General features: G+C 40.0%; 1 protein-coding gene across 6 annotated transcripts in view; it reads left to right on the plus strand.

Annotated features, from left to right (window-relative positions):
- Positions 1 to 26,722, plus strand: part of SLC7A11 (solute carrier family 7 member 11) — a 220,052-nt gene that overhangs the window by 142,481 nt on the left and 50,849 nt on the right. The window contains exons 1-7 of one of the 6 annotated variants that reach the window (XM_027662241.1): positions 11,133 to 11,563; positions 13,337 to 13,450; positions 13,922 to 14,017; positions 14,634 to 14,895; positions 18,557 to 18,782; positions 21,394 to 21,520; positions 25,494 to 25,609. In XM_027662241.1, coding sequence (XP_027518042.1) covers positions 14,875 to 14,895; positions 18,557 to 18,782; positions 21,394 to 21,520; positions 25,494 to 25,609 — 490 coding nt within the window. In that variant the 5' untranslated portion in view covers positions 11,133 to 11,563; positions 13,337 to 13,450; positions 13,922 to 14,017; positions 14,634 to 14,874. Of the gene's footprint in view, positions 1 to 5,548; positions 5,691 to 5,787; positions 5,886 to 11,132; positions 11,564 to 13,336; positions 13,451 to 13,921; positions 14,018 to 14,633; positions 14,896 to 17,694; positions 18,783 to 19,677; positions 19,775 to 21,393; positions 21,521 to 25,493; positions 25,610 to 26,722 lie in introns of those variants that run through there. The other 5 variants (XM_027662242.1, XM_027662243.1, XM_027662244.1 and 2 more) reach the window with 5 other exon arrangements.

The raw sequence follows: 26,722 nt of genomic DNA on the forward strand, positions 1-26,722 counted from the left end.
CACTTAGATAGGTTTTATCTGGCACTGTAATGTCTCCTACTTTAGTACTACTGTGACTTTGGAATTTGTTTTTTCTTGTAATTTTACTACTTCTGTGCTGTCAGCAGTTTCCCCATTTTACTCCATTTCTCAATTCACCAGTAAAGAGAGCAAAGAACATTAGTGTTATTACAACTCTATTGAGTTTATTGTAACTCAGTGATCTTCTGCCTTTAAAAGTACTCTTTTTCGATTTTTAATCCGTGGCAGAACTTTCCTTTTATTTTTCTTAATTACTGAACTTACTTTATTACATTGAATGGACAAAATCTGTAAAAATCTTTTGGAAACTCTGAATCTATATTCCAGTTTCTGTTTCTGTTTTAGGAATTTCTTGCAGTTGTCTAGTGGAGGAGGACAAATTTCATGCTCAGAAATTTCTAGAGAGAATTCTCACATAGGAATTTTCATGCTGTCTACAGCTCAAATGGTTGTCATCCTACTATTTTTAAGTAGTGTACAGTTGTGTTTTTATGTATATGTATGTATCCTATATTAAATACCAAGGATAGAGAGTTTGGATAGAATTTTGTACACATGCTGGGTTCATACTCTAAAAAGAAAACACAGAGGATTCATTGCAACAAGTTAATTATCTCAGCATCTCCCCACAGGTGAAAACCCTGCAGTTTTCTGATACACTACAACTTTTCTCCCTGTCACCTCTTGTTTTTCTGAATACATCTATGGCTGTTGTGAAACTAGCAATGCTTATATGGGTATCAATGTTTTGGGGTTTTTTGCCACCAAGAGTAGCTTCTTGCATTTTTATTCCTTAAACAAGATCTTCTGCCAAATTTTGTCCATCACGGAATCATAATAACTTTTGTGTAGCTAGAGGAGCTTGCCATAAACTTGATCTAGCATAACAGTGTCTTGACATACTCTAGAGTACACACAATTACTTCCACTGATAGTTAACAAACCAAAGCTTTTCCTAGAGAGGTGGAGCTTAAAAATAACCAATGACTTCTGACTGTCCATCTGGATGTACTTGGTTTAAAGCTGGGATGTGTAACGATAGATAGAGGAACTATACCACCTTTTGTTGTGAGAGCCTTCTGTGGCCCAGAAGGATTAAACAGATGTGACTGAAAAGCAGAGGAGCTAAGGGTCAGGTCAGAAAGACAAGCACAAGAGGGGAAAATGATGACATTTTTCCAAGTTCCTCTTTTCCCTGGATTAGGCGTGCCCTCCAAACTCTCCTTTCTGCTTCTCCCAGTGTTTGTTTCTTTGGTTATCAATGTTCTCTCTGCCCAGAGATATGTTCATGCCAGTCTGTTTTCCAGACTACTGGATTCATTTTAAAGTTAGGAGTTCTTATGTGGATTGGTGGTTCTGTTTCTTGTTTTTCCATTGTCTGATGCTGAGGCTTTGCAGTGGGTATACTTTACTTTTACCCTCCTTGAAGTGTTAAGGGGTAGTTCATCTGGCAAAAACCTCATTCTGCTGCCTCTTCTTCTGGAGCTTGCAATTTATCCCTCTCATTGATGCACATACACGAGTCTTAAATGGGTTTCTAGCTAATGGTTATCTTGAAGTGGCAGGTGGTAATTGCTATATTAAAATTCTGTGTAACTTATTTGCCATGTAGGACTGCAGCAGAATTGTATGTACTTCACCATCAAGTTGATTAGAGATGCCTTAGGCATCATCTTTTCCAAGTTTTAAAAAATTAATCACGCGTAGTTTTCATATTAAATTAGAAGAGGGCAAAGGTTGAAAATGAGACAGTTCTTGCAGCACGCACTACAAGTTCTGCCTCTTTTTATGAGCCCAGTCTAACCTCTGTCTGCCTCTGGTGACCCATACCTGAAAGAAGAAAAGGAGAAATATTGTAATGAATCCACTTTCTCCAGGCAGGGTTTCTATTTCTTGTAAAAAAGATGCAAATGAAAAAAAAATTATACTGGAGTTGCTGTGTGTTTGTGCTGGCAAGGTCAATGGCTAAGGTAACATATGCTGGCATGTGTCATGGTTTGAACATGGTGGACGTGGCTATGCTGTCTAGCAGAGGTGCAGAGTATCTGCATAATACAAAAAATGACAAATGACATAACCTAAGCCTGCAAAAGTACTCGGCTGTTAGTGAATCTCTTTCTACACCAGAGATTTTGCTATCTATATTTGGGCTGACAAAGTGATATATATTCTGCCCTCTACTGCCAATGGGTGTGGTTGTAATGGAAAAACCTTTTTGTATAGACAGTGTCCTCTCAAAAGAACAGGCATACCTCTCAGAAGTACATGATTTACAGTGGTCTAAAGAGCTGCTTTTGTACTTTAGTAATCATCACTCTTTACATAGCTGGTTGCACCAATTTCAGTGAAGAAGTAGTGGTCTCACTCAGCTTCCCATGTTATTGAGGAAGTCTTTGGTTCAGGTCCCTCAACAGAGCTGGACAAGAAAGTGTGTTGTACCGTGTGGCTTTGTTTTCCATAGCGCTGGGTCCAGCTGGGTTGTGAGAACTGACCAAGTCTTGTTGATGTGCTTACATCATAGGTGGGAAAGGTGCTTTCCACACTGGCAAACAGCTCTGGACAGACACTGGCACTGGAGCAGCCACAGAAGCACGTGTATCTTGGATGAGAAGGTGCCTGGGTGTGCCCATGTGTAGAACGCTCTGAGGAATCTCTGTTGTGTTTGGTTGATTTATATCCGTAAATTAAAGACCTAATCTGTGCTTTAAAGGGTTTCCAGCCTCAAATTCTGTGTTCAGTTTTGGGCCCCTCACTACAAGAAAGACATTGAGGTGCTGGAGCATGTCCAGAGAAGGGCAACGAAGATGGTGAAGGGCACGAGTCTGCTGAGGAGCATATGAGGGAGCTGGGATTGCTTAGTCTGGAGAAAAGGAGGCTGAGAGGGAGACCTTATCGCTCTCTAGAACTGAAAGGAGACTGTAGCCTGATGGGAGTTGGTCTCTTCTCCCAGGTAACAGGAGATAGGACAAGAGGCAAATGACTCAAGTTGCACCAGGGGAGGTTTATATTGGATATTTGGAAAAATTTCTTCGTGGAAAGTGTTGTCAAGCATTGGAACAGGCTGCACAGGGGTGTGGTTAAGTCACCATCCCTGGAAGTGTTCAAAAAGCATCCAGGTGTGGCACTTGGTGGCATGGTTTAGAGATGAAGATGACAGTGCTGGGCTAACAGTTGGACTGGTGATCTTAGAGGTCTTTTGCAAGATAAATGATTTTATGAGTCTTAATACTGCTGAAATATATGGGACTAGCTAGGGGATTTAAGCTAAGCATAGGAGTGGGACTTGTAATGTTAGCTATGAATACAAGAAAGGGGATGTGGCAGGTGCTGAAAACAGAAGTTGCAGGATCCTCCTATGATCCACAGTCATTTGAAGGCTAATAATTGTTTTCCTCATTTTAAAAGCAGAGTGAAAAAAAATCCCTTTTTTTTGTTACTTACAGGAGGGAGGTTTTGAGAAAATTACAAAACTTTTGCATTAGAAAACATGACATAGTCTGAAAGAAGCCTCTTTTGCTGTTTATACATTCACTAATACATAGTGATTTTCATAGCAAACAGTGATGCCACAAACACAAGATTATGATGAAAGTTATGAGAAAAGTGATCAATATAAGCAAATTACTTATTAATAATGAGTATACTGAACCCAACAGACAAAGGAGGATGGGCTGCTTTCTGTTTAAAACAAAATAAATTGCTTGATAGTCATGTAAAAACAGTGACCAGTGCCATCAGTGTCTCTGCAGCCACATGCTGAAATTAGTCAGTGATTATTTCACAGGATGAGATTTTTGAGTAATCGTAGTTAAATCACATAGATTCAGACATGCATTTCTTTCTGCACTGCTGTGCAGAAAGTAAATGTAGTGATTACTTACCTTTTCTTCCAGGCACCTTGTGCAGTATGATAAATAAATTTATGGTGTTCCTGATTACTGCTGCCAGCTGGTAGAGTCACTTTTGCAGTGGAGGTGGTTTATATTTTCAGGTTCAGCATTTTCTTGATGGTTCATGACAGAAGTTGTCATGCAGCCAGCACATATTTCTTTTGAGCAACTGGATGCAAGAAGCTGCTTATGGACCTTCATCCCTTTCTCCTTCCAAGAGAACATGAAGCTGAATTTTTCTTCCTTTTTATTTGGTTTACATCTCTTTTTCCTGTGTAGCCTACATACTGAGAGTAATAGTAGATCTAGGTATTTCAATGTATAAACATCATTAGCTTCAAAATGAGGAACTGCCAAATTTATTTTGGTCCATAAAATCTGTCTGATTTCTTTTTGTTGTTTAATTTACTATGGGATATATATTGAAAAAGTTCATGGCTGATAATCTGCTGAATTGGTTCTTCTTTTATGTAGAAAACTCTACCTGAATAAGGAGTTAAGGATCTCTGTGAGAACTGAATAACATTCAAATAGTTAAGGCTTTAAACACAGCAAAAAAGTATCTTTTGAAGGATATTATGTGCTCATCAAGGTCTGAAACATAGATAAGCTCTCTGGTGTAAGGTAATTGAATGAAGAATATATTAATTATAGGAAATGGAGAAAAATCCTGCTTATTTTATTATGACATCCAAATTACCCCATTTTTCGAGCCGTATCTGAGAGCAGAGTAGGCCCATATAAAGTTCACTTGCAGAAAGAAGAGCAAGACAGGAAGATATTGCATCAAAGCATTGATCTGTTGATTTACAAGTATAGTGAGATCAGTCTCTCACTGTACTAATGTACCACTTCCTCCTATCTGCAGCTCAGATTGGCTCAGCCAAACTTTATACTTTGAGAGAGTTTTACCAAAAAAAAAGCAAAATACTACTTTTTTGAGGCTTTTCTGGAGGAATTAGTTTGAAATATTTAAGCACTACAAAGGTTTCTGACCTAAATGAACAGTGTAAGAGACCCAGGGGTCTCCTTTAACTTTGGCACTTTTTTTTCACCCGAGAAAACTTAATGTAATAGATAAAATGTGCTATAATGGGTTACTCAGAAGTCCCATTCAGAAATTTATCTTCCTCATCTTTACCTGACCACTACTTCCTGAGGAATTTGAAGGGGAAATGTTGAAATGTTCATAGTTTAAGTGTGTACAGATGTCAAATTGCTTTGTGAATGATATTGAACAACGTTAATGGGGGGAAAGCGTCCTATGATAGAAATTAGTGAAGATCAAGATGTGGGGGTTTTTTCTCTTTCTTTTTTTCATATATTTCCTTCACGTGGTTGAAAAATACATCTAAGAAAACTTCCCTCTAAACTGAAAGGAAGCAATTTAAAGAGCAGCAGAGTGTGGAGTTTTAATATGAGTGGATGGTCTAAAATAAAAGAATTTTTAAGCAAAAATACAGAAAACATCTTTTTTTTCTTTTTTTTTCTCCAGAGTTGAAGTATGTCTCCAAAGATCTTATGCAAATTCATGGTGGAGGTGTGTTCTGGCAATTAAAATAGTGGTAATTCAGATGCAATTTTTGTGTCAAAAACTCTTGGGACTGCAGCTGGAGCCAGCTCTCTGTTTCCTGCAGGTGGATGGTGTTTGCTGCAGATCCAATTTGCCAGGCTGTGAAGAACTGCTATGATGGTGGCATTGAGCTGGTGCACAGCAGTTAATGAGGGAACCAGAAATTACTTCTTTGTTATGAAAAGAGATGTTCCTAGAAGAGAAAGGTGAATAATACCAACTTAGCATTAACCTCAGACCTCTGGTCTCACTTTTTCCACCAGAAAATAAACCTTGCTATTTTTTCTTTCTTTTAACTTTTAGTTGAGAGTGCATCAAGAGAACATCAGGTTATCGTGCAAAGGCCTCAACATGAAGAAGCATGTGACTAATTAATTAAACTACTCAAACCTGGAAAAATGGTGAGATCTGCTAGTTACAATGTTTGTTTCTCTGATTTTCTTGCCATACTCAGACAACCTACTGTGTGTGAATAATACTTCTAGAACTGGGCCAAACTGTGATGCCATTAATGTTTTGGAAATGCAGATGAAGGTGAAAGCTGGCCAGCTGATGGAATGAAGCTGCACAGTGTCCAAAAGCAGCGGTGCTGCGTTCTGCCTTGATGAAGGTGTCACTTTGAAGGCTGCCTTTTAGTGTGATTTATCCAAATCCATTTGTATTTTATTTCTGTCTGCAGTGGCTTTGGATGCTAACCCAAAGGTGTTTTTAAGACTGAACGGGTTTTGTTGAGGTACAGACTGGGGATAGGAGAGAATGGAGAGATAAGCATGCCACAGCTGAATTGTGTAAATGAGCAGTTGAGACCCTGAGTTGTTCCAGTGGTTATGTGATTTAATACTCTCTGCATCGAGTGAGATTCACTTCGCAGTCTGGATCCTCAGAGTCTGTTGCGTTAGATGCGTCTGTTAAATGACTTGCAGCTTCCTTTATGTGCTGTTCCAAAAGGGGGAAAATATATAGAATAGGAGGGGAAAAAAAATATTTTATTACAGGATAGAAAGAAGGGAAGATTAAAAAAATAGAAAGAAAAAACCTTGTATTTGTTAGTTGGCTGTTCATGCTAATCCTCTTTAACACACACGTGACTGCAGCTGGAAAACCTCTCGCATTCTTCAGTCTTTTGTGAAGCAGTGAGCTTAGTGACAGTCATAAGAACCTTTAAAAATCTCTAAGCAGTTTCTAGGCCTTCTCAGTGTCATTCTGACTCTCTAGGCTGGCAAACAGCCTCTGCTCAGAGACCTAGGACCAAATGATAAATACTAACCCTGCTTCTACATATATCAAGTACTGTGACTACTGGTTCAAAATGACATGTCGGAAATGGATGTGTGGATTTTAATGCCATTTTTGAAAAGAGACTTGAACATAATTTTTATTTTCGAAGTGGAATTTAATAATTTGTAGCATGTGCCATAAAAAACATACCCTGAAATTCCCTGATTTCAGCTGCTAAGGTAATTCAGGGGAGTTACTACAAGTCCTGAAAGGACAAAGCAGACCATAATGATGAAAGCTTTCCCTCTTGACTGACTATAGAGATAAAATAAAAGAAAAAAATGTAGTACCATAGAACCTTATGTCTCTTAAATTGTCAAAGTTGGAGTAGGTTCATACATTGTCATTTTGCAGTATTTATCCAAATTAATTTTAGATGTCTTGATGAGCTGGATTTTACTACCATATATGCCCAGAGCCACAGACATGGCCTTATTTCAGTTATTTTTTCTTTACCTATGGGCTGACTGAGAACACTTTCATAAATAATTATGGCTGATATGGTCTAACAGTATGGACAAACTATATGACAAGGGTTTTAGACCTTAAAATGAAACTATTACCTTTTATAATTCAGAGGAAAGAACAAAAACCTAGAAAAGGAAGAAAATGGTCAGGTTTGGGTTTTTTATTTCACCATTATTTTTTCAGTGTCATCTTAGCATAAGAACTGAAGAGAACAGCTACCTGCTTGAAATTATACTTTATGCTGGGCTCAAGTGAAATTTATTTCTATCTCTTTGGTGGAATCATACTGTCTTTATTTTGCCTAAATTCTTGAAACAGTGATACTGATGAATTTTCATTTTGTATGATTCCTTTCATATTGTAAGAAATCAGATATGTAGCTGTCTGGAAACACGAAAAATATAATTTAGCTCTTCACAGATCTCATCAAGTATGAGAACCTGGGTTTTGCTGTGTATAAATGCTTCAGTTAGATTAGTTGGGAGTAAGCATAGTAAACCTATAGAAATTGAATGGAGGGTAAAACATGGAAAATATATCTGAAAAGATCTAGTTTGTGAGATAGTTTTGAGACAAGATGTCGTGAATTAAGAGGTTGTATTTTGTCATGCCAAGGTATTGTCTTAAATCAGACTGATTAATTCATGCTGACAGACTCTTCTTGCTACTTGATTTCCAGGTCTTAGACAGTATTAATAAATTCAGTGGCAATTTTAAGACTTTGCTTTATAAATGTAAGTGTGTCATCTATAGTTTCATGCTCTGCTTCTTTATCAGCTCAAAAGGTCATATTGAAAATTCACATGTGCATAGGAATTTAGGACAAATTTAGTTTTTCCATGTAAAATGATGCAGTGGGAGTGATTAAAAAGCATCCTGGCAAGTGAGACGTCATAAGCAAAGGAAAAGCACTTTGGGAATGTGACCTTGAGAAGCCTGGGAACCTGGTCAACAAATCCTACTACCACTAAAATTCTGATGGCAGGTAGTAAAACTCAGTGCAAATGTTGATTTGTATTTGAAGTTATTTTTTTAAAATGAACTAACAGTAAAGCACTGTAAGATTGCACTGAGATAAACCTTCAACTCGGTGATATTTGGAAGATAAACCTTACAAAGGGACAATATATGAATGGAAGCAGCCAGGCAGGCTGGGGGAGTGGCCATCAATTTATGCACACAACTGCATTTTCAGCATAATTAGCTGTCTAATTGAGCATTATAATTTAACTGACACATTTAAACATGTAATTTATTTGAATGCACACTGCTTGGAATCTATTTATAATGTTTGCTCTTCAGGATGGCATCAGACTTAAGAAGATGAAATTATCCTTCTAAACAAATGGAAAAAGACTCAAAAGAAGTATCTTGAGGAGCCCTGAATGCAAATAGATTTCTGTAATTTCAAGTCAGAAGAGGAGCGTGGAAACAGAAAAGTCATGCAGAGAAAGTTGAGTACTGAGCATGACTGTAAAGACATGACTTAATTTTAAATACAGTATAGAGATGTACTGCCCTTCATATTATCAGGTTATTGTGCAAATCTGACTGGTTCAGCTGGCAGCTGGGTAAGAAAGAGATTTTGATCACTGAGAGGTTTTAAACTTCACATCTGTCTTGTCCTGAGGAAAGAAGCATCCTTTTCTCAACATGATGGATATTGCTGAATAGATATGGCTGGCTCTTTTCATATCTGAACAGGAACAAGGGCATGTCATCCCTAGATTCTGTCAATAGAGAGAGAGAGTAGCCTGTCAGCTACTTGCAGAAAAAGAAGCCAAAGTCCCTTCATTCACGGTTGCACACTCCCTGGTGAGACAAAATTTAATTTTCTGGGTGATAGCTAAGCACCTAGACCTTCATTATCAAGAAAAAAAACCAAACTAATGCATAGTTGGTTTTGTTCCCAGATTTTTTTTTGTTTGGTTGGTTTTTTTTGTTTTTTTTTACTTTTAGGCTTTATTTTCTGAACAAAATAGTTGTAGGTTTCCTTTTAACCCAGTAAACTTTTGTAGTTACACCTCATTGTATATTTTATTGTGCTGAGTTTGAATCTGCTGCTTCAATTACAGAAACTGCCAATAAACATATGAAAATCCAGAACACAGAGGCTGAAGCATTCCTGCTTTTTAGCTTTGGAATTACTTCTGCATACTCTGACAATTTCCCCTTAAAAATGAAGCATAGTAATACCTACAGTTATGGAATGCAAGACAACTAATGCAAAAGTTTGCTGCCAAAATAGAGAAGAAAACTTTTTAAAACCTGAGGTTGGCATAATTCCTGGCTTTTCTCCTCACCTTTCCCTCTGCTCTCTGCCCTCCCAAGTCAGTAATTACCAGAAAGGAAAAAGAGGAATTAAATGCAAGGCCATGCAAGAGGAAATAAAAATGTGTGAGTCTTTTACCCCAAGATGAGTTATTAGGAGATCTGGAAGTTTATAGAGGTGGATTTTGCATATCTGGATAGATGAGGTAGAATAAGCTCAGAAGATAAAAACAAAACAGGGTATGTAAAAGGCTCTCTCAAATCTTAGAGACACCTGTCTATTACTGTGTTGGTGCACAGGTTACCAAACACATGGTTGCTTGTGCATGCCATGCAGAAGACAAGAGGAAAGGGAACTCTTCCAGGAAAACTTCATTTAGCCTGCATGGGGAGATGAAGGTAGTGTTAGGAAGATGGACTGTGACTCAGAGCATCGTTTCTCATTTCCAGTTCTCTGACCGACAGTTGTAGGGACATTGAATTTCTATTTCGTTGCCCAGTGTGTTCAGAATAGCTCTTGTCAGGAGAAGCAATATTAGAAATGTGATGCGAAACACATTATAGAAAATAAAATTCTTTACTACTCTGACCTTTCCAGTCCTTTATACTGTGTTTCATAGTGATATCCTCCATTCTGTGAAGATTAGCAAGGCTGGCCATACAAAGAGGAGAGTGCTTCAAAAAGCTCTCTATTCTGGTTATGGAATTTGTTGGAACTTTTGGGTTAGTGCCTCTTCTGTTCTTCCTTGATAAAGCCTTTCCCACTTGGAAGGTGAGGACCAGTGGAAGGGGAGAATCAATGGAATTACTCCCTAATTACCTGTAATAGAGTAATGATATTTCTCATTCTTACTGTGCTTAAAGAAAAATGAGAATTCCTGCCTTTGTACTTTGAGTCGAGTTGACTCTGTGCTGGTGGGAAGGAGATGTGGCATCCCCCAGAACAGGTTAAGGAATGGCACCAATGCCAAAAGGCAAGCTGGGAACTGCTGCCTCCTCACCAAGATTTCTGCTTGTCTCTGCACTACTGTGGACACACAAAGCTGGCTCAACTGATTGGTCATGTCCTCCTCCAAAGCTTAAAACTGGCCCGAGGGGCAGCAAGGACGGGAAAGGCTCTGAATTAAGCTGCTTGGCTTGGCGTAGGCTTAGCTGAGCTGTGTGGGATAACGATGGGGATCTGGGTCAAAGAGTGAATTCTGCATTATTCCTGAAGATTCACTGAGACCTGAGTATTCATTGCCCCCTGGAAATGGAAAAGTAAGAAGAAATTTGGAATGGCTTTTACTTTAGTTCAGGCTTTAGAGAGTGTGCTTTAGGTTGGAGAAAAGGTGAGAAATAAAGATCAAAAACTAAAATAAAGCAAGAATTAATGGCAAGATATTCTTTATGTACCAGATTCATTGCTGTCATGTCTGAGGAGATGCCTTTAAATTTATGTTTGTTTTCAGAAAGCTGAATTGGCGTATTTTCCCTAGTTTCTCTGAAAGGGTTTTATAAACTGAAGTCGTTAGTCTGAAGTATATTCAGATGATTAGCATGATCTCTCTGTTTAGCCTGTTCTCCTGTCCAAGTAAATATTTGTTTTCTTTAATTAGGAATAAATAAAACCCTACATTGGGTAACCTGAAGAGAAATTGATACAGGAGCAGTTCAGTTTCCTCTGATTTAAATTTCTGTGGTACTTTGACCTATTCTCCAGTAAGTGTTCACATTATTTACAATGCAGCATCTTTCTGTACTCCCTCTCTTCAAGCCTTCTGTATGCCACAGGAGTACCTGTTACAGGGAGGTATTTTGCTGCTTGGAAATGACCCCAGTTAACTTCATGTGCTGTTTTGACTCAAGAGGAGCGGGAGTCTTTCGTTCTGTTGAATCCCTCTCTGCCACCATCCCTGAGAGGGGACAGTGAGGGGCCTGGACCCCCTGGAAAAGTGTGAGCAATACTGATTATATCCATTTATTTTAAGGCAAGAGTCCTCAAAGTGTGTAATTTTAGGGTCTTCTCAACTCTCCTTTTTGAAGTGCAAGCAAAGTACTAACAAAGAAGAATAAAACTGAGGTTAGTGTTGGTTTTGTTGTAAAAGAGTCTGGTAATAGTAGAGGCATTGGGTAGAAAAGCTTTCTGTCTTAATCTTTGGACTAGATTAAATGTGGGAGGGATGGAAAAATGCTGGAATTGGTGCATTATGCACAGAGTTGAGCTGTTGGCTGTTTTTAAGCTTATATGTGAAGAGTGGGTTAGAAATGTACTTAGAAATTCATGTCACTACTTCTTGTTGTCCTGGAGACTGGACTTCTGAGACTCTGGGTAAACTGGACCAACTCACTGGGGAGGGGAAAGAGGGCAGATTTCTGACATGGTAGTTGTTTTGCACAACATTTTAAAGTCCAGGGTAGACAAGTCAGAAATACCCTCATCAAGACTACACACAGTGTGCATCTGCTGTACATTGTCTTCAAAATCTTCTTACTAAATGTCACAAAACATGGTAGAATTGCTATGCTTGAATAGACAGTGTCTCTAAGAACAGATTGTGAATGTGGTAAACAGGAACTTCACTTTCAAAGAAGAAGCAGAGGCTGACCTCAGCACTAAGATGCTCCTCTCTATTGAAGTGTGAGAATAATATATGGGGCTACACTAGTACAAACTGCTGAAGCACCTTGGCGGCGCTCCAAGCAAGCGCTTTTTCTGATGGAGTTCTTAATACTTCAAGAAGACATAGTATGGGCATTTAGATGCCAATAAAATGATTCCCTGTAGGATCCATAGGCTTCATTTCAGTGCTAAATTACGATGGCAGTGTGAATGATTGACTGCCAATCATTTCTCTGCACACATGTGCTTTTGCTTATCTGCAGTTTAAATCCCTTCTTGTGGTAAACTCTGTCACTGCTTCAACCCTTGAGATGCTTCTGTCCATCTTTATCGATGAAGATGTTGTGCCATTGCTCCTGATGCTAAAGAAGCCCTGACCTGATGCTGAAGAAGGAGCTTATTGACTAGAGCCTGACCTTATTGCATTCATGACCTGCACAAGGCCCCAGCCAAGACTTTTTTGGTTTCCAGGCATAAAACCCCCCTACATTAAATAAACAAAAAGAGAAATCCATAGGTGCAACTATTGCTGCATATGGCAATTGTGAGAGGAATGAGAACTAAATGGGACCTAAAAATCCCATTACAGTTATTCTTGGGTAAGAGTGTAGTTTTCTGTTTAGGGAAAATCAAATAACTTTGCATATATGCTCCATCTAATCTAAGTTGTATGCAACAGAAGGGGAATGAGCTTGCTTAATATGATGGGAAAGACAGGTGACCTTTTGTTAAGGGTGGGAGTAAGGAACTGCAGTTCAGATCCAAGGGATCTGAAAGATTTCCCCATTGAGTGCTCAGTAAATTAAAACTTTACTTAAATTCTTGAACTCCCTTCTCCAGAATTTTTCATGCATTATTTTCGTAACAGAATTCACTGGCTGAATGTGCCTGCCACACCCGTGAATTGGGATAAGGTAGCCCTTTAAAAAAAAGAATGGTTTGATTTATAGTGAAAAAAACCATGACTCCCAGAAAGTTCAGCGCTTGGATAAATAGAAAAATAATCCAAATGGATAGATGATACTGTATAAACTGTATGAAAAATACAATAAGAGTGAATAAGATGTGGTTAAAGAGCCAAGTTTAAATCTGATAATCTATGTAACTCTGGTATGTTTTCTTCACACTATAAGCTTTTTATCTAGTGTGAAGAATTCTCATACGAAAAATGGGAAAATGGGGTAGAAAGCATACTCAGTGCTAATTCTGTCTCTATCTTGATTTTTTCCAAAGGCAATTTTTTTCTGAAGTGCCAGTTAATTCTGTTCACATGCCCAGCCTAGCCTGAGTCAGCCCAAGTAAAATCCTGACTCCCTGAAGCTGCCAGCAATCTTACCATCGTGCCAGGTATTCAGCACATGCAGTTTTGATGGAAATTTACTCTGAGGTCTTGATTTCTTGAGTGTCATGAGGTATCTCAGTGTTTTCATCCAAAAGCTGAGGAACAATAACATAGGGACTCTGAAAATTGTTGTCTTATTCTGCTGATGAGAAATGCAAACACAGAAGACTCAAGAATAATATTTATGTACAGCACTGCTTAGGTTATGATTACATATGCCCTGAATATGAAAAATGAGGTGGTATAAAACACACTCATGTTTTCACACACACAGGCCCTCAGTAAGAATCGGCTTTCTCTCACGAGGAGTTTTCTTGCTTGGTACCAGGTACTAATGATTCCTGTCTGCTTAAAAATGATCCATTAAACTGTCAAACCATCAGGCAAAATCATCATGTCTTTTGAAATAGAACTTTAATAGTGAGAAAAATAGGAAGGATTTCTGAAATCCCTTTTTTTTTTCTTTTCTATTCCAGCCGAAAATTGACTGGCAGCTATCAGCAAATGGGAGACAGGCAAACTTTCAGAAGTATTTGCCTTCTAGACTGCTATTGTTGTCTGCAGTCTTCTTGGTACCAGATTTCTATTTGTTTCCTGCCTTTTATTGGAAGCTTTTGACTGAAAAGATAAGAAATAATATTTGAATTGCTTTTGGATTTCTTATAGTGGTTTTATCTTATTTTTTAAGCCTGTGAGCTGGATGTGTATTTCATTCCTTCTCAGTTTTTGTTTTGCTGCTAAATATCATCTTTGTATTCAGCACAAAGTGGAATGTAAAATAATTAGGCGAGTAATTTGTAAGTCTCCGACTACAAAATAACACTCCCCCTAACATTCTCAGTAATTCCATTTTTAACTAAAGCTTTGACCTGTAGTAGAGATAATAACAAATTGTTTCAATCTTCTCAGACTTCTGTTTGCATTATAACTTAAAAACCCCATCCCAATCTGCTGAGATTTTTGTTACTTCATGATGATTTATTCTCAATTCCCAAGGACACCTTAGTTCTTAAATGCTTACAGATTATTTTTTCCCCCTAATGCTAGTTAAACTCCTCCTCAGCACTACAAAGGGAGCAAAAATCCCCAGTCAAAACTTTTTGATGCTAGATTATCTACATGAAACAAATACTTTTAGGTATTTTGCCATCCTTTGACATTTGAAACCAGACTACTGCCTTCCTACAGGGCTGCTTTCTGAGGCTCACAAACAACTCGGCATTATACAGAGAAGACTCAGATCAGTTTTCTAAACAACATTTTTCATGCCACACCACCCACATAAGAGAGTTTGGGGCTTTCCTCGCCTCTTCAGTCTTGCTGTACTTCCTTTTTTATTCCCGTGTCTCCAGTCAGTGTGGCAATGTGTGGCCTGGAGGCCTGACTTGTGACTCCTTGGATTTGTTGGATGCAATAAGCTGATATACAAATGCCTGGAAGGATTGTCAAGGTATGCTCTCTGCACCTAGAAATTGTGGTTTTTGTGGGCTTGAGAAGTGGGAACTCAAGTTCAGGCTTGAATTTTAGGTCCTTCACTTCTCTTTGTTTCTTGTAGCATTAGCATAAAAGGGAATGCTCTGTGTGTATGTGTGTGTGTGTGTGTTCTTAGCATTTCCCAGGGAAAATATCAAAATTATAGCTTCTTTTGAAAGATAGAGCTGTGTCCAGGTATCGGCACAAGCTCTACTAGTGTGGTAACTGGGGGTGACTCTGTGTCAGGACTGTTGGGTCTGTGAAATGCTGTAGTACCATTATTCTGTGTGATGCTTGAGCATTGAGTAGTCAGGTGCAGCTGACAGAAAGGTTGTTCACACCGTGACAGGTCCTGTTCACCAGAGCTCACCCATGGCAGCAGGCAACCAGCCTGGGGAGATGAACCTTTCTGCTGGTGGTTTAGGTCTTTGCTGGGTATAGGTGTAGGAGGACTTGTATGAACTGGGAAAAAAAAACAAACAACCAAGTGGAGAGAAACAATAAAAGGCTGTGCACAATGCCAGCTGCTACAAGAGGCTGAAGGTTTATTTTCAGAGTATCATTTTTAGAAACACTGCTTCAAATAATTTCAGTCCAGAGAAAACTGCACCTTATACCTTTTTGTTCTGTTTTTAGAGTGAGTTTTTATGGAAGAATGGGGCTGTTCTAGGTGTTTTCAGAAGAGCTCTCTGAAAAGACACTGAGCCTTGTCTCTTGTGTTTGCACAGTGGTTCTCGCTCTGTGATGAATAATTCAAATAAAAGTGATGGTGGGCTACAAATAATCAGAAGAGATTTTGTGAGTATACTGTGTAATGGGGGCAGCAGACAGTTATGAGCCTCTTCCAGCTTCATGTCCTCCTTAGGACTGGGCTCAGGTGATGGAAAATTCTCATGAAATTTCCACAATATAACAAATAATCCCCCAACACCAAATAAACATTCCCTACCCTGGGTGGAACCGATAATTGGAAGTAAAGCTGGAACTCAAAGGAGAAAAACTGCTCCTATTTTTCTTATTTTTAGTGGGTAGCATTGAGAAGCAGTGTGCACAACAGTACTCACGGGGGAGGCTACAAATAGTGAGGTCAATGAGTGAGCTGCCAGTAGTTAAGAAAAAGAGTCTTCTGCATCCAGCCTTCCTCAGGTCCCACCTTATAAATTTCTCTGGGAATTTCATGTGGTCCTAAGCTTTGCATGCATGCCATCCTGATACCACAGAAGGAGCAAGCACCCTTTTCCCTGCGTGGGAGAGCGTTAATTGCTATGTCCAAAGGGCAAACATGTATTCTACTGGCTAGTGATCAAATGATACTTGAAAGCCATTATACTGCCCAACATTTGTACTGGATGGCTCTTGCAGCCAGCTGGATTGCTGGGAGCTGCCTCAGAATTGTCTGGTTATTGAGCTTTAAGTTTGATCTTGGAACCATCTTCCTGTGTAAATAAAGGATAAACACCAGTTAAAAATGATTACCTCAAAGTAGTAGATGTTTGAAGATGTCTTGTGTTTATTCATTAAAGAGCCTTTGAAAATTAAAGGTCATCAGCCCAGTCCATGTCTGTAGTTAATGCTTTTTGCTGGTTTGATTTGATGAAGTTGCCTAATCTTGTTGGGGGGCAGTGTGTGAAATGTGCATCAGGGGAAAACAACTTGCCATAGCATGCCACCTGGTCCTGGCTTTGCATGTAACTACTTCCTCGAAAACTGGCTGTGACAAGATCCCGCCTGCCGTCGGTCTGTGCAGTCACCAGTGGCACATACTGGATGGACAGTCACTTCCCAAAAAGGTTGGGCACTCAGTGCAGTGACAACAGGAGTGTGGGCTGTACAGGGAAGTGGGGGATCAGCTGCTGAGCATATCAGTAGATGAGGGAGAAGTAGATATGTTCAGAAAACAGGCAAGCACTACTTGACTGCTATGCAGTCAAAATCTACAACCACTTTGCTTTTTACCTGTGTGCATTTAAACCAGATAAGCTTTTTTTTTATGCCTTCTTTTATCTCAGTGCCAGCTATTACAGGTGAGTTATAACTGAAAATATGAGGCTTTAAAAACACTGCAGTTTTACAGCTGCAGCATGTTGATAGTCCTGGATTTCCTCTTTCTCACATGAATTTGAAAGCACAGTTGTGCTCTGAGCTCAGTGCCTGCTTTTTGAATGATAAAATGGTTTAACTTATCTTATTTTCCCTGTCAAACCTAGGTACTAATTAAGCAATACCTGTAAGAGCAGTAACTGCAGCAGTAATTTCTCACTTCACTGATCTAATCTGAAGCCATGAGCAGCTACAATAGGTATACCACGAAGGATTTTTCCCCTTTGACATATATTGCACAGCCTGTCCCTTGATTAGGTCACAAGTGTTTGAAGGCTGTAGATTTTTGCTTTATTTTGGGGAAATGCACCTCTTTTTAACAGTTTAATTGCTCAGGTTTGAATTTGAATGATCAGGTCGTGAAACAAATGTACGTATGCATCTGAATACCTGTTTATGGGCTCAGGGAAGCTCTGCGACAACAAAAAAATCCCATGCTGATTCCTGAGCTGCTGGAGATTCCGTGCTCTAGGGTGTTGCCCTCCTCCTGCCGGATCACACGCTCGAGTCGGCCCGTAAACTTTAAAGTATTTTTTTTAACGAGAAGTGGTGTTGCTTACCGACATCCTGGAAACAAGCTGCGCATATGAAAATCACCGTTCTGTGGAAATAACCCCTGGCTGTTCTTTAGGCTGATTGGGGGGTGTTGCTAAGCAACTCGGGGTAACACGGGGGCTGTATTATCCTTTAGGTAGGTCCTGGTCCCTACACAGATTTCCGAGTAAGTAACATAGACGTGGGGAGAGAGACTGATCAAGGGCAACTCAAGAAGTTCAGCCCTTGCAAACTTAACTTTTTTGTTAAGAGTTTTTCGAGAATGAAATTGGATTAGACCCAGAGATGACGTATCCTGTTTGATTTCTTTTCCCCTTGCGCTCTGACGAGCTTTATGTTTAGGCAAGCTTTTGTTTCTGGCTGCGAGTTGCTTTAAAAAAAAATTGGGAGCGTGTCTCGGGGTGCTTAGCTTGATTGGCCAGGTTTGGCTCGGTCTGCTTGCTGCAAAGTCCTTTGTTCTTCCCACCACCCTCAGGTCAGTTGTGCAACATGCCCCTACGGTTTAAGAAGGAAAGGAAAAAAAGGAGGGGGGGGTGGCCGGAAAAAAGCGAAATGCTGAGTAATGCCAGAGTTTTCTCAAATGGCTGATGCAAACCTGGAGAATTTGCATCATCATTCAGCTGGAGTAACTTGGTATGACAAGAGCTTAAATACAAGTCCACGCGGAAGCTGAGCTGGTTTCCAATGATAGGGCAGTACCAGCTCACTGTGTGAAAGCGCAGGTGTTCCTGAGCCAGGCTCGGATCGCAGGAAGGGCTCACATACTCTTTAGGAGCTTGTTACCTGTGCGTAGGAGCAGCTGGAAAGATAAGAGAGGACAGAGGAAGAGACAAAGTAGTTGGCTACACAGAGAGGGGGAAAAAAAAGCCTTGAGTTCCTGCTGAAAACTTTTCTGCCTGTGCTTGCTGTCAGTGTGCTGGTGGCACTGTAGCATGCCTAGGAAAGCTGCTCTGCCCACGGTCTCTAATGGAAGCTACTTGCAGGGGCAAGCTAATGGCAGGTTGTCCTCTGTGGACAGCGGACAGCCAGCCCTGGAGGGAAAAGTTGTACTGAAGAAGAAAGTGACGCTTTTGAGGGGGATATCCATCATAATTGGCACTATCATTGGAGCTGGCATCTTCATCTCTCCCAAAGGCATCCTGAAGAACACAGGCAGCGTGGGCATGTCCTTGACTGTCTGGACAGCATGTGGTATCCTCTCACTTTTTGGTAAGTCCCTGCAAAGTTTCTAATTGGTCCGGAGGGGCAGCCGGTGGATTATCGTGATTATTTGTCTGATTTTACTATTGGATAGCAAGTCACAGAGCAGAGCTTGAGGACCAATGGGGCTACAGAAGGTTTGTGGAGGGTGCAAAGATCTGCAACCCCTGCCCACCTCACCCCCAGCACCCAGCTGGTGAAAGTTGGAAGCGTAAATTATTGTTTCTTATGGGTCCCTAAAGGAACAGAAAAATCAAATGTTCATTTTATTCCATAAAATGTGCTGTATGTATATTTTTCTCCTGTCTGTAAGAGGTAGTTTACATTTGACTTGTAAGGCCCCCAGCAGCTGGAGATACGGGTCATGTGGCTTGAACACCACTGAAATGTTTAGACAGCTCGACTTAGTTCCCTAGAGGCTAGAGCAAGGTCTGAGAGGAATAATTCCCACTGTATGTAAGCTGTATTGGCATGAAAGGGAGCAAAACAATAACACTAATAACCGCTCTCCCCATCGCTTTACTTCATTCCTCACTCATGATGTAGCTTTCAAAGACTGGACTACCACAAACAGTGCGTTGGAAGCAAATTTGTCATGGGAGTTTTATTGCTGGCTTGCTTATCGTGGGAGTTTTTACTAATTCTGTGTATTCTTGAAGAGTGTTAAATTCTGAAGAAGTCCAGTTTAGTTGTTCAGTACACAAAACCCCCATTCAGAGTGGAAAACCCCACCCCGGCCTCTGCGGGACAGAGGGTTCATTGACCTATTTAATGAGTTAATCTCAAAGAAGCTGAAGAGCTAACATGAATATTGGCTTTATTTAAAACAGAAATGACCTGTTTACTGGCAGGAGGTAAAGAGGACAAATAAGGACTAACACACGTATCTGTGTCTGCTTAATAGGTGGAACAGGCAAATGCCACCTTGTGTAAGTTGGCTCTGAGTTTTAGGGAGACACAGATGGTTTACAGGCTGAGCCCACCCAGGCCAAACAGACAGTGTGAGTTAGGACCCATTTGGGTCAAATGTTAAATGTGTTGGTACAATGTGCAGCATAATCTGTTGTACAAACATGGAAGTCCTGCCTGTAATCAAAATTCCCCTATCAAGAAAAACCTCAGAATCAATTTGAAACTGTCAGAAGACCTTGCTCTTTTGATTTAGTCAACACAGAGTTCGCTTAAGCACCGCATTTTGGGCTGTAATTGTAGTAGTAGTGATTTTCTGGCTGTGAAGTAAAGTCTGTACAAAAAAAAAAAAGGAAAAGAAAAATCTCTTTTATCAGACAGAATTGGTAGCTCATTTTCTAGACCTCTAGATATGAAGAGTGTAATTTGGCTAAACAAAAGATACTATCTCTTTCTCAGAGTGGATCTCTTACAATTTTGGTTTTTTTGTGTCTTTTTGTTTTTGTTTTTTTTTTCCACATGGTTGTTTTTAATTCCTCCATGACTCAATTATAGTTAAATTACACGTTAAGGTCACTTAAGGTCTTGCTGAGGCTGTGTGTATAACAGGTATGGAAACAATTTAACTTCATCCTGAACTTCCACAGAGGAGCCTGGCGAAAGAAAACCCAGCATTAGCTTTTTTTAATGTGGCTGTAGGGATTCCTTTAAGTACACTTTCAGGTAAGCTGAAGAATAGATAAAAACTGCCACGTTTTTGCAAAGCCCCAAAGCAAATGAGCAAGGATGGAATTTGTCATTATGTGGTTCAGCTTTAATGGAATTGTACGTGTGATGTTTTGACAACTCTAGTTTTTATCTAAAAGTGTTGTGGCATGAAAGCATGCAAGGAACAGAGCTGAGATGAATTTGTATATGTTGCTGAGCTTAACTCTGTGTTGTACAGTGCTTACAAACTTTATTACTATTTTCATCTGGCTTCTCAGTCTCTTCTAAAAGGGCTACCTATGTTTATCAGCTTTGGTAGACTTCTCTGTTGATGCAGCCCACCCGTGGAGCTGAGAATCCCCTGGCTTGGTGACTGAATGTTGGTCCTGAGCTTTCACTGCATTTGTAGCACACAAGACCACTCCACTGGTGTTGAAAAGCCAGGGCTAAGCCATGCCCCGAATTTTGTATATAATATATGAGGAGTACTCGAGGAAAATTCTTAATTTGCAGTTCCCGCTTCCGAATTTTTGCCAGTTGGTTGCTTTTGCCCGTGGCTGAGAAGAGGTAATACAGTCTTCAGGATTTTCTTCAGAGGTTGAGCCAGGCATCTCTAAGATTGAAAGGAGCTGAGCAGCCTTTGACAACAAGCAAATGTGTCAGAAAACTTTCACTTAGTAGTGGAGTCTGGCTGTCTGGGAAGTAGGGTAGCTGGTGTGACACCCTGCTTTGTTGTCCCTCTTCACAAGATGAAGATGAGTAACAACACTTGTTGATAGTAAATAGCTTGTCCAGTGGCTTTACAAATAAATGTAACTTTATATATGTACAGTTTGGTCAACTGCATGTCTAGCTGAATGAATTGGGACTTACAAAATTGATTGGAAAAAATAAATCTATAAAAAGTAGGTATGATACCATGGCAGCTCTGTTGTTTGGCCTGTAAATGTTTTGAAAGGTATTTCTGGATGCCTCTTGTGATACCACAGTTTAATTCTCATAGGTGCCCTCTGCTATGCTGAACTAGGAACATGCATTAAGAAATCTGGTGGTCACTACACCTATATCCTGGAGGCCTTTGGTCCATTACCTGCTTTTGTGAGAGTCTGGGTTGAACTACTCATTATTCGGTAAGTGTAATGTAACTTTTCTGTTTCTTTTCTGATAAGAAAATGCTTTTCAGCCATAAAGAAAAATGTCCAATACATGATGGGCAAAACAAATAAAATATATCTTGATTAATTAACTGTGTTCTTTTAGTATAGTTGCTTCAGAGAGTTTAGAAATGTTATTTTGCTTGTCAGTATTGAAACATTCAAGAAGACATATATGAAGGAAATGAAAGATTCTAAGAAAACTGCCTGCCACACAAATTAAACTACTTGCTTTAATTTTGCTAAGCTTACTGTATCCATTAATGTCACTAATAAACCCCATACCTAGATATAGTACAGTGGGAGAGGGAAATCACCTTTAAATTTTCTGAGTCTTGGCAGTAGCTTTTAGAGCAGTTGCTGTTGTCTGTGGACAGAGGAATAACTCCTGGTGAAGCTATTGCCCAGTAGTGTTCAGAATCAGGAGCACCATGTGTGCTTTATATGTCAGCCTGGATCCCCATTTTTTGCTTTTGTGGGGTGTTGGAGAACTTTTACTGTGAAAAGCACACTAGCTGACCAAATAAAGCGACATTAAGTCTTCACATATCTAAAATGTCCAAAGTGTTGTTTTGGTTTGTAAGCCTTTGATGCTATATAAATGAACTACAATAGAAAGATGCCAGATCATATCAAATAAACTTTCATAATGTAAATGGATCTTTGTATCAAACTCACGTGGCCCTTTGAATTTTTCTTTTTATTTTTACAGTATTGCTGATGTTGGAGAGCTTGATACATGTAGAACAGGGCAACTCACTTATGCATAATGACTTTGGGAGTGCTCCATCCCCACCTCAGGCTGGTTAGCACTCCCGCAATCAGCAGATTAGTCACAAAAGCACAAGCCTCATTTCGGATCACAACTATGTTTACATAACACTGACAAGTTCTAACGTAGATTATGGAGTTTAAAAGTGCTGACAGTGCTGAGTCATTATGAATACATAAATCCTTATGTTGTTTCCGGAGGAAATAATTCTATGTGTCAGATGGTCCCGCACATCCTCCCCACCCACACATAACCTTTGAATTAACTGCGTAATTTCCATCAAGTGTGATGAAAGGGCAGATGTCTCCACTGTATTAACCTTCTGCCAAAAATGAAAATCAGAGGAGTGAGATCTATGTTTTCACAGTGCTGTGAACAGCTATATCATTTCACGTCACAAAATCAACAAAAGAGAGCAGTGTTACAAATCCCTCTCTTAACCTACACCTTGTTAGGCAGAGGGACCTTATTAACACAGGCACAAACACCCACAAGAAAGCAGGCTTCATGAATTCTTCTCCTCACAAAATAATTATTTTTTTACGTATGACAGTGTCCCAGGAATGTAATGAAAATACTCTTAGTCATCATGATCTGCCCCACACCCAGAAAATAATCATCTTGCATGGGAATGAACATCAGTGAACTCTTTAATCAGCCAGAGAGGCAGCAAGAGAGGTGTGTACATGTTATAACTTGTGATGATCAGAGCAGCGCTGCTGAACCTCTGTAGAGTTTTATACCTGACTCCTGCACCAGGAAACTAATTGGCTGCTGCTATCAAAGAAGTTGAGACCAAATATGTGTCTATATTTGTTTTCGGCAGATGAATTTGCACAGGCACTTCTCAGCTAAGCTGTTTTTTCCTCTCAAAGATTGCAGGATTATCACACTCAGAGGCTGGTGGAGCAGTTGCAACCAAAGTAAGCATTTCCTACATATATCTCTACAGGCACTACTTTGCTCTGTAGGACACACTTAAACTCTGCCCACATACTGATTAAACTGTGGCAGCATCACCTGCTGTTTAGTTATGCCTTACACTGTGCTGCTCCTCATCTACTGCAAGCGTGAACTTTTTTCTCCCCAAAAGTCAGGTCGCGAGTATTTTATAAGTATACATACCTTGAAAAAAGCCCCAAACAACTAGTTTTCGAACAAGTGAAATGACCGTGTGACTGCATTGTCTGTAGTCTGTGGTGGTTGCTAAATGCAGACTGGGTAAAAGTGCACTGCCAGGTGCCTGACTCACCTGTGGTATTTGTTGGGGCACTGACCTGCTCCTCCCTTGGTGGTGTTTTGTGTCCTTCCCCCTCAGTGAAAGCTGCTTGTGTGCTTACTATCTGCTGTTGAACACAGAGCTATTGAGGGCTGCCAGCCCTCAGGATTGTAGTCAGAAGGAAAAGCACAGAATCACTGAGGTTGAAAAAGACCTCCATTAACTCAGCACCGCTGAATCCACCACTAGGCTGTGTCCCTAAACACCCCACCTGCACATTTTTTGAACACTGCTCCATTCTTTGAACTTCCACATCCACTGATTGCCTGCACTGCCAGCAACATCTCCTCCCAGACATGGGAGTGCCAGAGACAAAGCTATTTATTAGAGGTGTAATTTAGGAGTTATGATTTTAGAAACAGAGTGGTGCAGGTAGCAGCGACTGCTTCTCTAAAAAGGCTTTTCCTTAAAAGGGAGAGAAAAATCCAAGTCCTGGGAAAAGGAGCTCAGACTGAGAAAAAAAAGTCTGTTACATCTCCAAAGATGTCATCTTTCATCTGATCTAGGGCACTTCAAACTACTTTTGGCAGGCTGCAATATTTAAAAACTGGAGACCTGGTGATTTTCTTATGTGAGTTAGAAATATTGCACTGAGGTAAAGTCTGTAAATGTCTGTAAAAATCTAGGCAAAATTTGCAAAGCCATTTGCTGGCCAGTGGGAGGAACGTCCTCGTGCATGGGAGATGCACATGCAGCAGCCCTTGCTCATCCATGCAGAAACTTTCCGAGGAAGATACTTCTGCTCTTTGCTGCTCTGGAACTTGGTCCAGTATAGTGTGTGACTTCTGGGTTGAGTGATAACTTGAAGAAAGTTGGTTTTGTTTCCAGGGTGAAACTCTCTTGTGGAAAATTCCTTTGTTGTTCAGTAGAGAATAACAACTTCTCTGCAGAATTTTTACCCTTCTGCATAGCATTTTTATCAAAGTGAGGTGTTCTTTTATTAAATGCTGTATATTTTTTCACAAGAAATTTGCATAGACTTTGGTTTAACTCAGAAATCCTTTGAGACAGAATCATATGCCCTTTTGTCCTTACAGTGTGTGAGGTGTGTGATAAAGCACAGATGCCACCAGCTGTCCTAAGAAGGGTGAAAGTGTCCTCCCAAATGGAACGTGAACAGACCACTGGAACTGTAATATGCAGACAGTGTCTGATTCAAGGCTAATTTGCTATTAATGCATGTCAGGGCTAAGGGTTCTGGCAAACAATTAGCTTGTCTCAAGGAGAAAGGCTGTACGAATATTATGAGCATTTCAAATTTGTAAATCCAACAACCGCTTGCTTTTCTTGACATTTCTTGATTTTATGGTAGGTGCTTTCTGTGCTCCGTGGATTTTTGCTGTCACTTGCAGTGCTAGGAAGTTGTTAGTCAATAAAAGGAACAAATTCAGTTTGTATTCTAGGAAATCCCATTTTAATTAATTTTTTTCCATTGTCTCAGAATTTCATAACAAACTTGGGTGGTTTTTTGGTGCTTCTTTCAGTAAACCAGAATTCTCGACTTGATTGAAACTAATTTCCTTGTGTCTCTGAGGGGCGAGATATACCTGGCCACTAAAATTCAAACTGACTTTTATTCAGGGTTTCACCCATGTAAACCAATTCTGGCTGTGTTCACTTCAAGCAAGTGAATAAATATTTCTGTTGGTACTTTTCCTTTCTGATTATGGCTGCTTTGCAGCATGGATATAAGAAGTGGTAAGAGGTGTTGCTGTCAAGATCAGAACCACTGAACAATGCTACATTCAGAAACCATGGGACATGTCAGCACAGTTATCAGCAGGCACCAAAATTAAGGTCCACAGTTCGGTGATAGTGAAGTTACAGCATGATCCCATAAGAATGACATCTGTGTACTATTACTGATTAATTTTGTTACTTTGTTGTTTTTACTCTAGCCCTGCTGCCACAGCAGTGATATCGTTGGCATTTGGACGTTACATTTTGGAACCTTTCTTCATGCAGTGTGAAATCCCAGAACTTGCGATTAAACTTATTACAGCTGTTGGCATCAGTAAGTATCAAATTTTAGGTTTCAGGAAAGAGTATAGATTATAGAAATTGGGGAAAAAGAAAAAAAAAAAGAAGTAATCACTCTCTGAACAGGTAGCTGTTTGATGTGAATCGTTAATGACCGGGCATCCAATGCCAAGGGCATCCACATGACATTTTGCCTGGTTATGTGTGTTTGTGAACAAATGCATTAGTAAAAAGAACAGCAGACTTTATTAATGGCAGGGAAGATCTATTGCCAAGGTTGATTCTGTTGCCACTGGAATTAATGGCTGAAGTCTCATTATTTTTGTGGAAGCAATTTCAGTCCCTAAAAGATGGTGAGCCGGTGCCAGAGATATGGAAGAATGATTACCTGCTTTTAAGTGCTTTGCTGTACCTCTGTTTTAGGAGGCAATTGAGTGCCAAGTATGATGCCATGAAGAAATGTAGTTCTCTTGAGTGCAGACAGGCGACATGAGATCATCTTCCCTAGTCCCACTCTTTCTGTCATGGCAGTAATCCTTGTCGAGGCACTTGTGATTCAGGAAGTGGCAACCCAGCTGTGGGAACAGAACAGACAGCTTGGTGCACGGTTGTTACCAGTAACTTGTCCTATTCTTGCTAACTTTGCAGTTAGTGTAAGAGGGACCATTTAGGGTGACAGGAAGCTAATATTTGCAGTGGAAAGAGGGAGGCTACCCTGAGTGCAGGAACTTTATGGTGTACCTGGGATGGTGAGGAGGGGGCATGAAATGAAAAAGCACAAAGGGTGGTGGGAATGGGACTCTGGAGCCTGCACCTGTAGCATTAGAGGCTTGTTTCCAGTTCTGTCTGGTCACTGGTGAGGATATTCCTTGTGGGCACATGTTGGCATTCAGCTGTGCTGGGAGGGGTGTGCAGAGTAGACCTGAGTAATTAGTAACAGATTGTTCCTTTCAATTTGCTCAGTGCACATAACAGAAACAAAAGGACTGGAAAAAGGAATTAAGACATGCAAAATGATCAAAGGGCCACAGGAGACCCTTTCAGTTTTGCACAATAATAGGTTCAGATGACTTTTTCTTTCTTTGGGGTAAGAAGTTCAATTGACATTGAAATTTCCAGTCTCCAGGTTACTGTGGCTTTTTGTAGG

Source organism: Corapipo altera, unplaced genomic scaffold, assembly GCF_003945725.1.
Source record: "Corapipo altera isolate COAL_440 unplaced genomic scaffold, ASM394572v1 212, whole genome shotgun sequence".
NCBI lineage: Eukaryota > Metazoa > Chordata > Aves > Passeriformes > Pipridae > Corapipo > Corapipo altera.